The sequence below is a fragment of the Staurois parvus genome, unplaced genomic scaffold (assembly GCF_062004578.1).
Source record: "Staurois parvus isolate SC_StPar_1 unplaced genomic scaffold, SC_StPar_1.0 ptg000564l, whole genome shotgun sequence".
Taxonomy (NCBI): domain Eukaryota; kingdom Metazoa; phylum Chordata; class Amphibia; order Anura; family Ranidae; genus Staurois; species Staurois parvus.
This window is the reverse complement of record NW_028318360.1, coordinates 630,041-643,683: the sequence shown is the minus strand read 5'-3', so window position 1 is coordinate 643,683 and position 13,643 is coordinate 630,041. Positions and strand designations below refer to the sequence as shown.

Genomic DNA, 13,643 nt, shown 5'->3' with positions numbered 1-13,643 from the left:
TATATCCCATTGTTTGTGGACTCTATAACTTTCCTACAGACTAAACCATAAATACTGATTTGAGCTATTTTCACCAAAGAAATATAGCAGAATACATTTCGGCCTAAATTTATGAAGAACTGTTATTTATTTGCTAAATTTTATAACAGAAACAAAGAAAAATGTGTTTTGTTTTTTTAAATTTTCAGTCTTTTTTCGTTAATTTAGCAAAAAATAAAAAACCCCAGTGGTGATTAAATACCACCAAAAGAAAGCTCTAGCTGTGTGAATAAAATGACAAAATTTTAGTGTGGGTACAGCATTGCATAACTGCACAATTGTCATTCAAACTGCAAGAGCGCTGATAATTGGCATGGGCAGGATGGGGCTAAAATTGCCAGGTATTAAAGTGGTTAAACAGCGGTGGAGAAGGATATTTTTTTTGTTGGTTTTTTATGCCATAAATCAGTTTTTGTCTCTTTCAATATAAAATAACAGCTACCATTATTATTATTATTATAATACAGGACTTATATAGCGCCAACAGTTTGCTCAACGCTTTACAAAATGAAGGTAGACATTACAGTTACAATACAATTTGGTACAAGAGGAAACAGAGGGCCCAGCTCATTAGAGCTTACAATCTAGGAGGGAGGGTTGAGTGATACAAAAGGTAATAGCTGTGGGGGGGATGAGCTGGTGGAGGAAATGAATGGCAGTTTACTAGGTAGAAGCAGGATAACAAGAGAACGGTTTTCAGGGATCGTCTAAAGGTGGATAGATTAGGAGACAGCCGGACAGATTGGGGTAGGGAGTTCCATAGGATGGGAGAAGCTTTGGAGAAGTCCTGGAGGTGAGCATGGGAGGAGGTGACACAGGAACTAGAGAGCAGAAGGTCTTGGGAGGATCGTAGAGAGCGGTTTGGTTGGTATTTTGGGACCAGGTTGGTGATGTAGCTGGGGGCAGAGTTGTGGATGGCTTTGTAAGTTGTTAGTATTCTGAATTGTATTCATTGGGTGAGTGGGAGCCAGTGGAGGGATTGGCAGAGAGGGGTAGCAGACACTCAGTGAAGGCCAGTGGAAGGATTGGCAGAGAGGGGTAGCAGACACTGAATGGAAGCCAGTGGAGGGATTGGCAGAGAGGGGTAGCAGACACTGAATGGAAGCTAGTGGAGGGATTGGCAGGGAGGGGTAGCAGACACTGAATGGAGGCCAGTGGAAGGATTGGCAGAGATGGGTAGCAGACACTGAATGGAAGCCAGTGGAGGGATTGGCAGAGAGGGGTAGCAGGCACTGAATGGAAGCCAGTGGAGGGATTGGCAGAGAGGGGTAGCAGACACTGAATGGAGGCCAGTGGAAGGATTGGCAGACACTGAATGGAGGCCAGTGGAGGGATTGGCAGAGAGGGGTAGCAGACACAGATTGGCAGAGAGGGGTAGCAGACACTGAATGGAAGCCAGTGGAGGGATTGGCAGAGAGGGGTAGCAGGCACTGAATGGAAGCCAGTGGAGGGATTGGCAGAGAGGGGTAGCAGACACTGAATGGAGGCCAGTGGAAGGATTGGCAGACAGTGAATGGAGGCCAGTGGAGGGATTGGCAGAGAGGGGTAGCAGACACTGATTGGCAGAGAAGGGTAGCAGACACTGAATGGAGGCCAGTGGAGGGATTGGCAGAGAGGGGTAGCAGACACTGAATAGAGGCCAGTGGAGGGATTGGCAGAGAGGGGTAGGAGACACTGAATGGAGGCCAGTGGAGGGATTGGCAGAGAGGGGTAGCAGACACTGAATGGAGGCCAGTGGAGGGATTGGCAGAGAGGGGTAGCAGACACTGAATGGAGGCCAGTGGAGGGATTGGCAGAGAGGGGTAGCAGACACTGAATGGAGGCCAGTGGAGGAATTGGCAGAGAGGGGTAGCAGACACTGAAGGTGGATGAGCCTGGCAGCAGTATTCACGATGGACTGGAGGGGGGATCGCCTATGTAAAGGTAAGCCAATGAGGAGGGAGTTGCAGTAGTCGAGGAGAGATGACCAGGGAGTGAATGAGGAGCTTTGTGGTGTCATTGGTTACAAAGGGGCGTATTCTGGAGATGTTGCGGAGGTTGAGGCAGCATGATTTGGACAGGGATGGGATGTGGGCCTAAAAGGATACCATACAACAAAAGGCTTTTTCATAATGGCATTTCTGGATCATCTTGTTTTCTATGCGTCTATGATAACTTTTCAATAATTATGATTTTTATCAGCAACTCTTTTACTTTTATTTAAGGTCTGGTATCCCATTATAAGGCATTTTCCATATTATTTTAGGGCCTTCGGAATGTTCAAACCAAGGACTATATATTTACTTTCCACTTTTATGATTCTTTGGTTGGAATTTCAAAATACAACCCCTTTTTTTTCTGCAGGAACTTTCATTTAAATAGGAACTAGTTGTTTTTATTGAAGAGGCAGCCATTCTAGTGCTTGTTCAATATTTATAAGAATTGGGTGACGTCTCTATGCTGAATGTTCCATTGTAGTCACCGTCAATGAACTGGTAGGATGAACATTCCACGCTCACAAACTTTGTACATGTGGGTTCTTGTGTGTATATGTATTAACAGTCAGTACAATGGGCCTGTTTCCATACACAGATGAAAATGTCTCTGTTTAAAAGGGAATATTGCCTAGAGGCAGACACGAGCTGCAGAAAGCCTTCATACAGCTCAGATCCTTTCTGTCCATGAGTCGTGTCAAGTTACAAGATTCTATTTCTTTTCTTTGCTCAAATTAAAGCAGAACTGTGGAGAAAATAAAAAAAAGGACATTTATGCTGCACTCTGCGTCTAGCATTAACAAGGATATTTTGAGTCTCCCCCTTAACATTGTTTATTTTCTGTTGATTGTGTCGGTAGATCTATTATTTTTCTACTTTCTGTAATAGGCGGACAACGTTGTTTGTTCTATGGTGAAATCGCACAGCAGTGTTGTCACCCAGGGTAGTCTTAAAGGGATTTGTAATTTTAGATGTACAAAAAAAAAAAAGAATGAAAGCCTGATTCCAGCTAATACTTTGGAAGCAGTAAGCCCCCATTCTCACTTCAACGTAGTGAATTCAGCTTTTTTGTGCGTTTTTGGACAGCTTGGCCATAAAGTGGAAAAATAATGAATATGCTCGTAGGATCAACCTATGGTTTCAAAAATTATATTGTATATAGAAAAACAAAAAGATACAACAAAACACTATTCTGCAGACATGTTTTACTTTAAGTTCTTGTTTGTTTTTTCTTAAAAATAACAGACGTGCCTATACTTACCTGCTTTGTGCAGTGGTTTTACACAGTGTAGCCCGTATCTTCCACTTCTCGGGCCACCTGCCGGTGGTCCTCGTCCCTCCCTCCTGTCGGATGCCCCCATAGCAAACAGCTTGCTATGGGGGCACCTGAGCAGGCATGCTTCTGAGCCGCTGCTCTGCTTGTCCATTCACACACAGAGCCTTGGCTAAGCACCGCCCCCTCCCTCTCCTGATTGGCTCACTGGCTGTGATTGACTACAGCGGGATCCATTGGCTCCCGCTGCTGCCTCAGCCAGTCAGAAATTAGAGTTCCCAGAGAACCAAGACTCTCGTGGACATTGCTGTTTCAAGAGGGGGCTCAGATAAGTGTTGGGGGGGCTGCTACACACAGGAGGTTTTGAATTCTATGCATGAAGGTAAAAAACCCTTAAGACTTTACAACCACTTCCTTCTAAATGATGGCTGTAGCCCGGTCGTCCAGTTCTGGGAGGGCATCATATGACATCCTTCCAGAACGCGCCCTCCAACAGCGCGCACTTGGCGCTCTCTGAGGTCGTTGTGTCAATCACAGCTGACCACCGTGTATATACACTTGCCTGTTATTGGCAGTACTTTCCTCATGCTGTCACAGTACTGCCAATAACCAGCAACTGTGAATAGAGACATCTACACTGATTATCAGTGCCCTGATTATCACTGCAGTCCCAAAAGTGCTTAACAGTGCTGCCAATCTGTGTCCAGCAATCCTGCCATTCTGTGCCTATCAGTGCTGCCAGTCAGTGACACCTATCAGTGCCATCAGTCAGTGCCGCCAGTCAGTGCTGTCTATCAGTGCCCATCAGTGACACCCATCAGTGCCCATCATTGCCGCATAACAGTGCAGCCTTATCAGTACCTCCTCATCAATGCCCACCAGTGCCGCCTCATCAGTGCAGCCTATCAGTGCCCATCAGTGCTGCCTATCAGTGTAGCCTCATGAACACACATCAGTGAAGGAGAAAAATTACCTTTTTCAAAATTTTCAATCTTTTTTTCTTTGTTTAGCAAAAAATAAAACACCCAGTGATGATTAAATACCACTAAAAGAAAGATCTATTTGTGTGAAAAAAATAATAAAAATTTCATATGGGTACAGTGTTGCATGACCGCACAAGTCTAATAGAGTTGATTTATAAACGCCAATAGACTGTGCACCTTGCAAAGTGCAGTTGCTCCACAGCTTATTAAATGAGCAGAAGCTCTGCTGACTTCCATCATCCAATCATGTTAAAGCAAAAATTTTGTTTTGTTTTTTTTATTTTCTTGCACATGATTGGGTATTCTTTGTGAAGTGAAGCTTCACCTTATTTGCTAAGCTACGGCGCTCTCATCATCATCATTTAAGGAGTATGTAAGGAGTCTTCAGGAGGAAAGGGAGGGTTCTCAGCTCAGTCAATGCCTGAGCTGAGGGCAGATGGATTCCAGGAAGTAACTGCTACATGAATAATCTGCCCTTACTCAAGATGGCCACTGCCAGTAATTCCAGGGGAAAAATGATTTTTCAGCAAAATAAAGTATGGAAACATTGATGGATGGTGGAGTTTGTTTTGAATATTAAAAATGAATTATTTAGCATTTTTGGTTTGTGATGCTCAGATGCAGTGCAGTTCACTTTAATATCTATGGAGCTTATTATACCCGGCTGATATACAGCACACTGGGATTTTAAGTGTGTCTACAACTTGACAGTTGATCTCATGTGGCTCATTTTTGCTTGTCTTTATCTCAGATCTTATCTTGTCTCACCTTTATTTTAGAATCTATACTTTATATTGTTCTGGAACCTTTACATCCTATTTTTGTTGTTTTTAGGCGAGCAAAACTACGATTATACTTGGAGCAGCTGAAGCAGCTTGTGCCTCTTGGACCAGATAGCAACAGACATACCACTCTAAGTCTCTTGAAAAGAGCAAAAATGCACATTAAGGTGGGTTCATACGGTGTGCTCCCCTTATACTGCCTTGCCTGTTATCATGTTTTCAATACTCCATCACATAGGCTTGAAAAACTAGAGATATTATTACTAACTAGAAAAGCTACAACTTCTGGGGAAATTGTGTGAAGTGTTCTTGCCTCCACCAGTAGTCTACAACTGGAGTGGTCGCAGTTTAGAAATTGCCCTTCAAATTTGAGGTGGCTAGAGTGCAGTTTCAGTGAATGTCAATGGGCGGCGTGAGTTGCAAACAAATGGTCATATTGGGAAAACTATCAGGACTATGGCTTAGCTGTGGACTTTTGTAGTGGCAGCAGGAATAGCTGAACATTTTGATATAAGATTTGTGTAGGTGGGCTTGAAAATGAGGGAGTGGTGGCAGTTTAGAAATCATGTCCTGATTTTTCAGCTCTCACTCTAGTTTTGAACATTCCGCCATTCATTCCTATGTGACCAATTTCACCACAAAAACGCCGATATTTCGTGAACCATTCAGCTAAACGTTCCACAAAGTAATAGCACACCAATTGGGAACAATCCGCATGTTTCGGTATATTACTGTCTATGTAGTGTAAAAACTGTGGGAGGAGTTAGGGTGGTAAATTTGGCTATAATAACAGGAATATATATGTGAGATAACAGTAAGTGGTCTTGTCATGCAAGAACACTTTATTATTATAGCATGCATCTGAAAGTCTTTTTTGATGAGATTTTCAAATGTCTACCTAACGTATATGTAAATATTAACAGTGAACTTCTCTGTACTTCTTTCCAGTCCTTCGGTATTAAACTCCAAAACAAAAATTCGTACTGTAGCTTACAAATCCTTAAATGTGCTGGCTGCTCTAGTTCTCAGTGTTTTGTTTTTTACCTTCTAGGATAAAGGTTTCACAAAAAATAAATAAAAACTGACCAGTGTAAGCATCCCTGTCAGTGTTAAATGGTTTGTCTCAACCATCTGAATGCCACATTTGTTGGACAATTTGATCTGTTAAAGGAAGTTGAAAAATACTAGACGTACTGGCAGGATCACTAGGTAAAAAAAAAAAAAAAGGGAAAAATGCTTAAAAAAAGAAAACAAATTTGTTTCCCACATCTAAAATTTGGAAAGATGCAATATAGTAAATTTTTGGACTTGGGTTTAATACCAATTTAACTGTGGCCTTAGGCTAGGTTCACATATGTGCAGGTTGTGCGTCTGCGGATCCACACAAAAATCCACCACCCGCACAGAGGAATACGGACCCGCGGGCGGATGCCATTAATTCTAATGGCACGCCGCCCCCACTGGAAAACACAACCGTACTGGGAACCGAGGTTCCCGTTCGGGCTGCATTTTCGGAAGAAGTGCAAGGACTTCTTCTCTACGTGTCATGGGGCATGGGAGTCTATTCAAATGAATGGGCTCTCGTGCCCGTGCAAAGCGCAGCCCACACGGCCGCATATATGTGAACCGGGGGTTAGGCTAGGTTCACACCTATGCAGTTTGAATTTGATTTGTTTCTACAGTGCTTTTTGCGGTCCATTTTACTTTTTTTGCACGTGTTTTTGATGCATTTTTTATGCTTTTTGCGTTTTTAGTTTTTATTTTCTTTTTTGCTAGGCAGATTAAAAAGCAAAACGCATCAAAAACGCACTACATGCTTTTCTGCAGCATTTCCATTGAAGTCTATAGAACTATAAACACAACTTTTTGCGTTTAGAAAAGTCCCTGACCCTTTCCAAAAAACGCACCGGGTGAAAACCCGGAGATGTGAGCCTGTCCCATAGGAAATCATATTAAATGTACTGTAGTATGTTTCTGCAAAACGATGCGGAAAACGCTTAGGTGTGAACCTAGGATTAGACAGAGAGTAGGGATTAGGGGACCAATTGGACCTTCAGGGAACCACCCTAGGTCAAAGGTAACTACTTGGGCATTATTTTTAGTTTTAAAGCAGAACTGGAGCCATTTTACAGACTGCAAGCAAGCAGGCTACTATAGCAGAAGAGACATGAAATGTATTTTCTGCAATAAAATACACCTACCCGCCTGCTCGAAATCTTCTGCAGCATGTAAATTGAGCTGCGCATGTGCAATTCAGCTTACATCTCTGGCATGGTTTCTGTGTGCTGAAATGACTAACTGCTGCGCATGCTCAGGATTACGTCCCATGCCAGCCAATAGAGATGCCTGAAGACTGGCACCCAGGGAGAAGATGCCAGCACCGGATAGGGACTCAAATCAATAGAGAGGAGGTAAGTAAAGTGCCTTCAGTTCCATTTTAAAGTGGAACTTTAGTCAGTACTTTAAGTCCTGCTAGATCACTTCAGGCTGGCCCCTTTTGCCAGGTATAGCTAATAATGGTGCACTGAAATGGAAATTCTGGTACCAAAACTGAAAATTCAGGATGCACTTGGCCGAAAAACAAAAGCAAAATGGACAGTTTTTAAAAATTTATATATTTTTCAAATGCAATTCTTTGGGGAAAAAAATACACTTTAATGATTAAAAAAAGCAATTATATACCCACATTTTTTTGTAAAATATGAAAGATGATGTTACGCTGAGTAAATAGATAACAAACTTGTCATGCTTTAAAATTATGCACGCTCGTAGAATGGCGCCAAACTACAGTAATTAAAAATCTCCATGAGTGACGCTTTAAAAATGTCTACAGGTTGTCAGTTTAAAGTTACAGATGAGGTCTAGTGTAAGAATTATTGCTCTTGCTCTGACATTCATGGAGATACCTCACACCATTTGTATATGTAGGCCTGGCCTACGTATGTGTTCACCACTGCACCCGAGCATGGGGGGACACGGCACTTTAAACATTTTTTTTAATTATTTATTTTATTACCTTTTTTTTACACTGTCCCTTTTTTTTTTTTTTCTTAATCACTTTTATTCCTATCACAAGGAATGCAAACATTCCTTTTGATAGAAATGGAGAGATATGGGGTCACTAAGATCCCACATCTCTCCTCTACAATGAAAAGCATTAGATCAAAAAAAGCATTGATATAGTGCTTTAAAGAAAAAAAAAAAGTCCTTGTTTATAAGGCGCCAGAACCGGAAGTGACATAATGTCTTCGCTCCAGTCCTCCAAGGGCATAGAGATGAGTGGAGGCCATCTTTCCTTCACAAATCTCTATGCCCAGCGCTGAGATCATTGAATAAGTTCTCAGGTAAGTCTGAGAGCCACTGGGTGGCGAGGGGCGGGGTTATTTTTGGCACCTGTATCAATGCTCATTTTCATATCTGCCAGAGGCCGATACAGGTGTGTTCGGCCGAAACGTTTCAGACACCGAAATTTCAGTGCATTGCTAACTGCTATGTAAAACATTAAATATAAGTGCCCATACTATTTAAAATCCAGTACGGCTAGGTTCACATCTGTGCAGGTGGTGCCACTGCGGATCTGCACGAAAATCCGCACCACCCACACAAAAGAATGTGGATCCGCGGGCGGGTGCCATTAGTTCTAATGGCACGCCGCCCGCACTGGAAAACGCAACCGTACTGGGAACCGAGGTTCCTGTGTGGGCAGCGTTTTCGGAAGAAGTGCAGGGACTTCTTCCCTACGGGGCACGGGAGTCCATTCAAATGAATGGGCTCTCGGGCCCGCACAAAATGTGGCCCGCATGCCCACATATATGTGAACCAAGGGTTATACACTGTCTCACCTTGTTCTGCACATGCTCAGTTGTTCAATATTTTTAGGCACTGTACCGAAATTGTGGAGGCAGATCTGCTGACAGTCTTAAAGCGGAATTAAACCTTCCTATTCTTTACAGCCAACGAAGCTGCTTGATCTGCAACTGCCATGACGTTGCACATATGATCAGTTTGACACCAGACGGTTGATGGTTTGACAGTTTGGTTGAGGACACAAGCAAATGTAACAGTTAGCAATCCAGGAATGTAACTGTTTTTTAAACCGTTAAATCGATGGGTTTTGTTCCGCTTTATGATTTACTGCTGTTCAGGGGCACTGGGCTTCAGAAAAATGGCAGCTTCTGGCAAGAAGAAACAGGAGCAATGCTGGAGGCAATTTACAGCACACACTAATTTTGGTAGCAGAATTACTAATGTGAAATGTATGTTCCATGCTAAAGAACATTATTTCTTAAGTTGTTATGGGTAAAGTTCCACTTTAAGTGAATGTAGGCAGCATGGAGTGCAAGCAGATCTAAAGCCAGGTACCTTTAAAATGGACTTTTATTGAGAGACGTAAGTGCGCAGCCATTGCATTTCTCATTTTGGGTGAGACATTAAATAAACCAGTTGCAAAAAATAGTACATAGACATGCAAACACATTTCTACAATTATCTCTTCAGAAATTAGAAGAACAGGACCGAAAAGCTCTGAACATCAAGGAGCAGCTTCAGAGAGAACATCGCTACCTCAAGCGCCGTCTAGAGCAACTCTCTGTGCATGGGATGGAACGCATGCGCACAGATAGTATGGGTTCTATCATATCCACTGACTCTGAACAAGGTGAGCACTACAGTTACATCTCCCCCTTTGTGTCTACTTTTATTTTCCAAAACCATGGTAGAGAAAACCTTGGTGTCAGAGGCGGATGCTGAATGCTGAGCTGTTCGATGCTTATTAGAGCACACATGTGGGGTTATTTACTAAAACTGCATGGTGCAAAATCTGGCACAGCTCTGCATAGAGACCAATCAGCTACCAGGTGTTATTGCCAAAGTTTAATTGCACAAGCTGAAGTTAGAAGCCGATTGGCTACCATGCACAGCTGTACCAGATTATGAGTGCTCCAGTTTTAGTAAATCTACCCCCATAGTGACATCATTCCCTTCTCTGTGGAACAAAGTTGGCACCCACTTTAGCTCCACCCTGTAGCAGAAATAGTGCTAAAGGGCGGCATGGGTGCATACATGATTTTGCAGGTCCAGGTAGGGGGACCTACCCGCACCGCCATTTGCAGCCTCGGCTGTCAATCACCGGGTTACGGCCGGTGATTCCCCGCTAACACCCAGTGATCTCCGAGTATTACCCACGGGGGGAGAGAACTGTATGTAAACAATACAGATCTCTCCCCTGTCAGCTCCAGCACACTGCTTTGTGTGGCTCTGCATAGCACACATAGTAACACAGCACACAGTTAACCCTTTGATCACCCCAGATGTTAAACCCTTCCTTCCCAGTGCCATTAGTACAGTGTATGTGCTTTTTATTAGCACTGATTACTGTATTGGTGTCACTGGGGATGTCAGTGACACCAAGTCAGTTCCTCCCAGTGTCAGAATGCCCGCCGCAGTTTCTATAAGTCGCTGATCACTGCCATTACTAGTTTTAAAAAAAATTCCAGTGTATCTACCGCCATTTGTAAATGCTATAACCTTCATGTAAACCAATTAATTTACATGTACTGGGATTTTTTGTAGCAAAGACATGTAACAGAATACATTTTGGCTTAAATTTATGACAAAATTTGATTTTTTAAATTTTTTTACTGGACATGTTTAGTAGCAAAAAGTCATAAATATAGTTTTTTTTAAAAATTGTCAGTCTTTTTTTGTTTATAGTGAAAAAAATAAAAACCGCACAGGTGATCAAATACCACCGAAAGAAATCTCTATTTGTCGGGAAAAAAAGGACGTAAATTTCATTTGGGTGCAGCTTTGCATGACCGCGCAATTGTCAGTTAAAGTAACAGAGCTCAGTATTGCAAAAAAATGGCCTGGTCAGGAAGGGGGGTGAATCCTCTGGAGGGCAAGTGGTTACAATGCATTGAAGTGAGCGAAAATTCTCAAAATTCTCGTACAGCTTATGTACTTGACAGCTGGTTTACTATAAAAGTGCCATGTCTTTGACATTCTTAGTTACCCATGTGAACGCACATAAGCAAGAGTGAATTAAAAAAACAAAAGACTGAAATAAATACTTTACTGTTGCATTACATAAATAGAAAACCCAAGATACAATAGGTATGAAAGTTCTGCCTTTTGAGCTAACACTCCAAGGGGGTGACTAATATATACATAAGGTCACAGCATGTGCCCTATTAGCTAATGGGGGATGAAGTAAGTGGTGAATCAGTGACTGAAGGATTTGTGTGAAGTGTTAGATAATGTGCCAAGTGACTTGAGGAAAGAGATTCGATAGAAAAAGCAGATGAGAAGTCCCGAAAGTGAGAGGGTGGAAAGGTATATGGTGGAGAGCAAGTTCTGTGCACATCAGAAGTTGGACTTGGGGTATTATTTATTTATTACAGGTATTTATCTAATGCAAACAACTTACGCAGTGCTTTACACATATTGTACATTACAATTAGTCCCTGCCCCCAAGGAGCTTTAAAGGATAAATTCACCTTTCCTAACACGTCACACTTATTTTCAGGATGTAACATGTTACTGTAGCACCCTTGATCCCCTGTTGTGACAGCTAGCGGGGGAACTCATTTACAGAGTTCCTTGAATGGGAATCTACAAAGACCAACAGCCTTTCCAGCTGTCGGTTTGTAGTTCTCAATGAACTACCACGTTGCTGTTGGGCGCTCTGGTGTTTCATTGATTCTTCCTGGCATTGTGAAACTGCCTGCTCATACGATGTGCAGGCAGACAGCTTTCACTGACTGTCGGTAGGAGTCCTGCATAGCAGGTGGAATGCTTTTCAGGCTCCTAAAAAAAAAAAAAAATTAAAATTTTTTTACCTGCAAAAAAATGTGCATTTATATATATTTTTTTAACTTATCCTTTAACCCCTTGGCGCCGTAGGGTCATGTGATTTGCTGTCACGGTGGCCACATGATCGGGAAAGGTCCGGATCGAAAGAGGCGATCGGGACCTTTCCATGAGTACCGAACGTGTGTGCTGGGCGTGCGCAGGGTGCGCGCTCTCAGCACATATCTTTTTCAGTAGAACACAAATGTGCGGCCGCTCGACGTCTAGGCCCAGACGCCGGAAGGCCGCACATTTGCGTCTGGTGGCACCAAGAGGTTAAGGAGCTTAGATTGTACGCTCTTTGAGGGCAGGGATTGATGTGAATGTACAATATATATATGTAAAGCACTGCGTAAATTGACGTCGCTATATTAGTACTTGTAATAAAGTCCCTATCTCATATGCATATATACTAGGGTGAATTTGATAGGATCCATTTATTTACCAGTTTGTCTTTGGAGTATGGGAGGAAAACCACACAAGCAGAGGGAGAACATGCATTTATATGCAGATAGTGTCCATTCCAGGATTCAAAAAAAGGATCCCATTGCTGTAAGGCAGAAGTGCTAACCTCTAAGCCACTGTGCTGCCCAAAGGCAGAGGAGTCCACCTGCAGAGAATATTTCAGGTTATAATTGGGAAACACATTCTCTATGTGTTAGCAGCCAGGCTAGGACTGACAGAAAGGAGTTGTATTTAATGGTTGGAGCAGTAGAGTTCAGAATGGTTTGGGAGTGGTGACCATGTGTTCCCCAAAAGGCCACAGAAGAGAGAATATCATGAGGATACACACCAACATTTTAGCTGTTTCATGTGAGAGGAAATGTTCCCATCCATTGAGCATGTGTTTATCAGTTCTTTGTTCTGTCCCCCTCCACAGAAGTAGACATTGAAGGCATGGAATTTACCCCGGGAGAAGTAGACAGTATTGGAAGTGCCAGCGACGTGGATGACCACTACAGTCTGCAAAGCAGCTCCAGCGACAGTGGCTATACACATTCCCTGAGACTTAATTCCAGTCTCTTATAGTGGCCAAATTTCTGGACCAACTCAGGACCATCAAGCTGAAGGCACTTACATCTGGAAAACAAAAAAAAAAATTTAAAAAAAAAATTAAAAGAAAAGAAAACAAAAAAAAAGTTAACTGCCACTCAGCCAGGGCTGCCGACTTTAAATACTTCAAGGAGCGTTCTTGCTGAGAAGGCCCCCCCCCCTCCATTTCAACCACAGCACGAGAGATTCCCGACACGCGGCTCTGATGGCAGTTTGTGCTGTGACTCGATGGGGTGGATGTTGACTAAGAGAGTGTAAAGCTCAATGAAAGCCCAATTTTTTGCAGTCATATCATTCCATTGCTAAGTATTACATGGAGACACAGAGTGAAGCAGGTCAGATATTTTTTGATTACCAGAGATCATTTAGTTTTAAAAATGAAGTAGAATTTGTACATGCCCGTCGAATTTCGTAGTTAGACATAACAAAATAAAGAATTATGACTTCTTTGAAGAACAGGCAATAGTTTTATCAGTGTCAGTATTTCAAGCACTTGGCTTTTGCAAAGCAAGAGAGGGCAAAAAGTTCTCTTAATGTTTCGAGTTTCATGCCTACCATATGGTAAAAAAAGAGGGTTTTTAGTCTCTTCTGCACTTTTTTCCTTCACTGTACACCACAAAAGAAGATGTAGTTCATTTTGGTTATGGTGAAGGAAGCCAGTGTTTCATGTTTCAGAAGGTGGTCTATATGG

General features: G+C 42.5%; 1 protein-coding gene across 1 annotated transcript in view; it reads left to right on the top strand.

Moving 5' to 3' along the window:
• Positions 1 to 13,415, top strand: part of MXD4 (MAX dimerization protein 4) — a 135,891-nt gene extending 122,476 nt beyond the window's left edge. The window contains exons 4-6 of the mRNA XM_089691526.1: positions 5,103 to 5,217; positions 9,548 to 9,707; positions 12,780 to 13,415. Coding sequence (XP_089547652.1) covers positions 5,103 to 5,217; positions 9,548 to 9,707; positions 12,780 to 12,928 — 424 coding nt within the window. The 3' untranslated portion in view covers positions 12,929 to 13,415. The remainder of the gene's footprint in view (positions 1 to 5,102; positions 5,218 to 9,547; positions 9,708 to 12,779) is intronic.
• Positions 13,416 to 13,643: the final 228 nt, after the last annotated feature.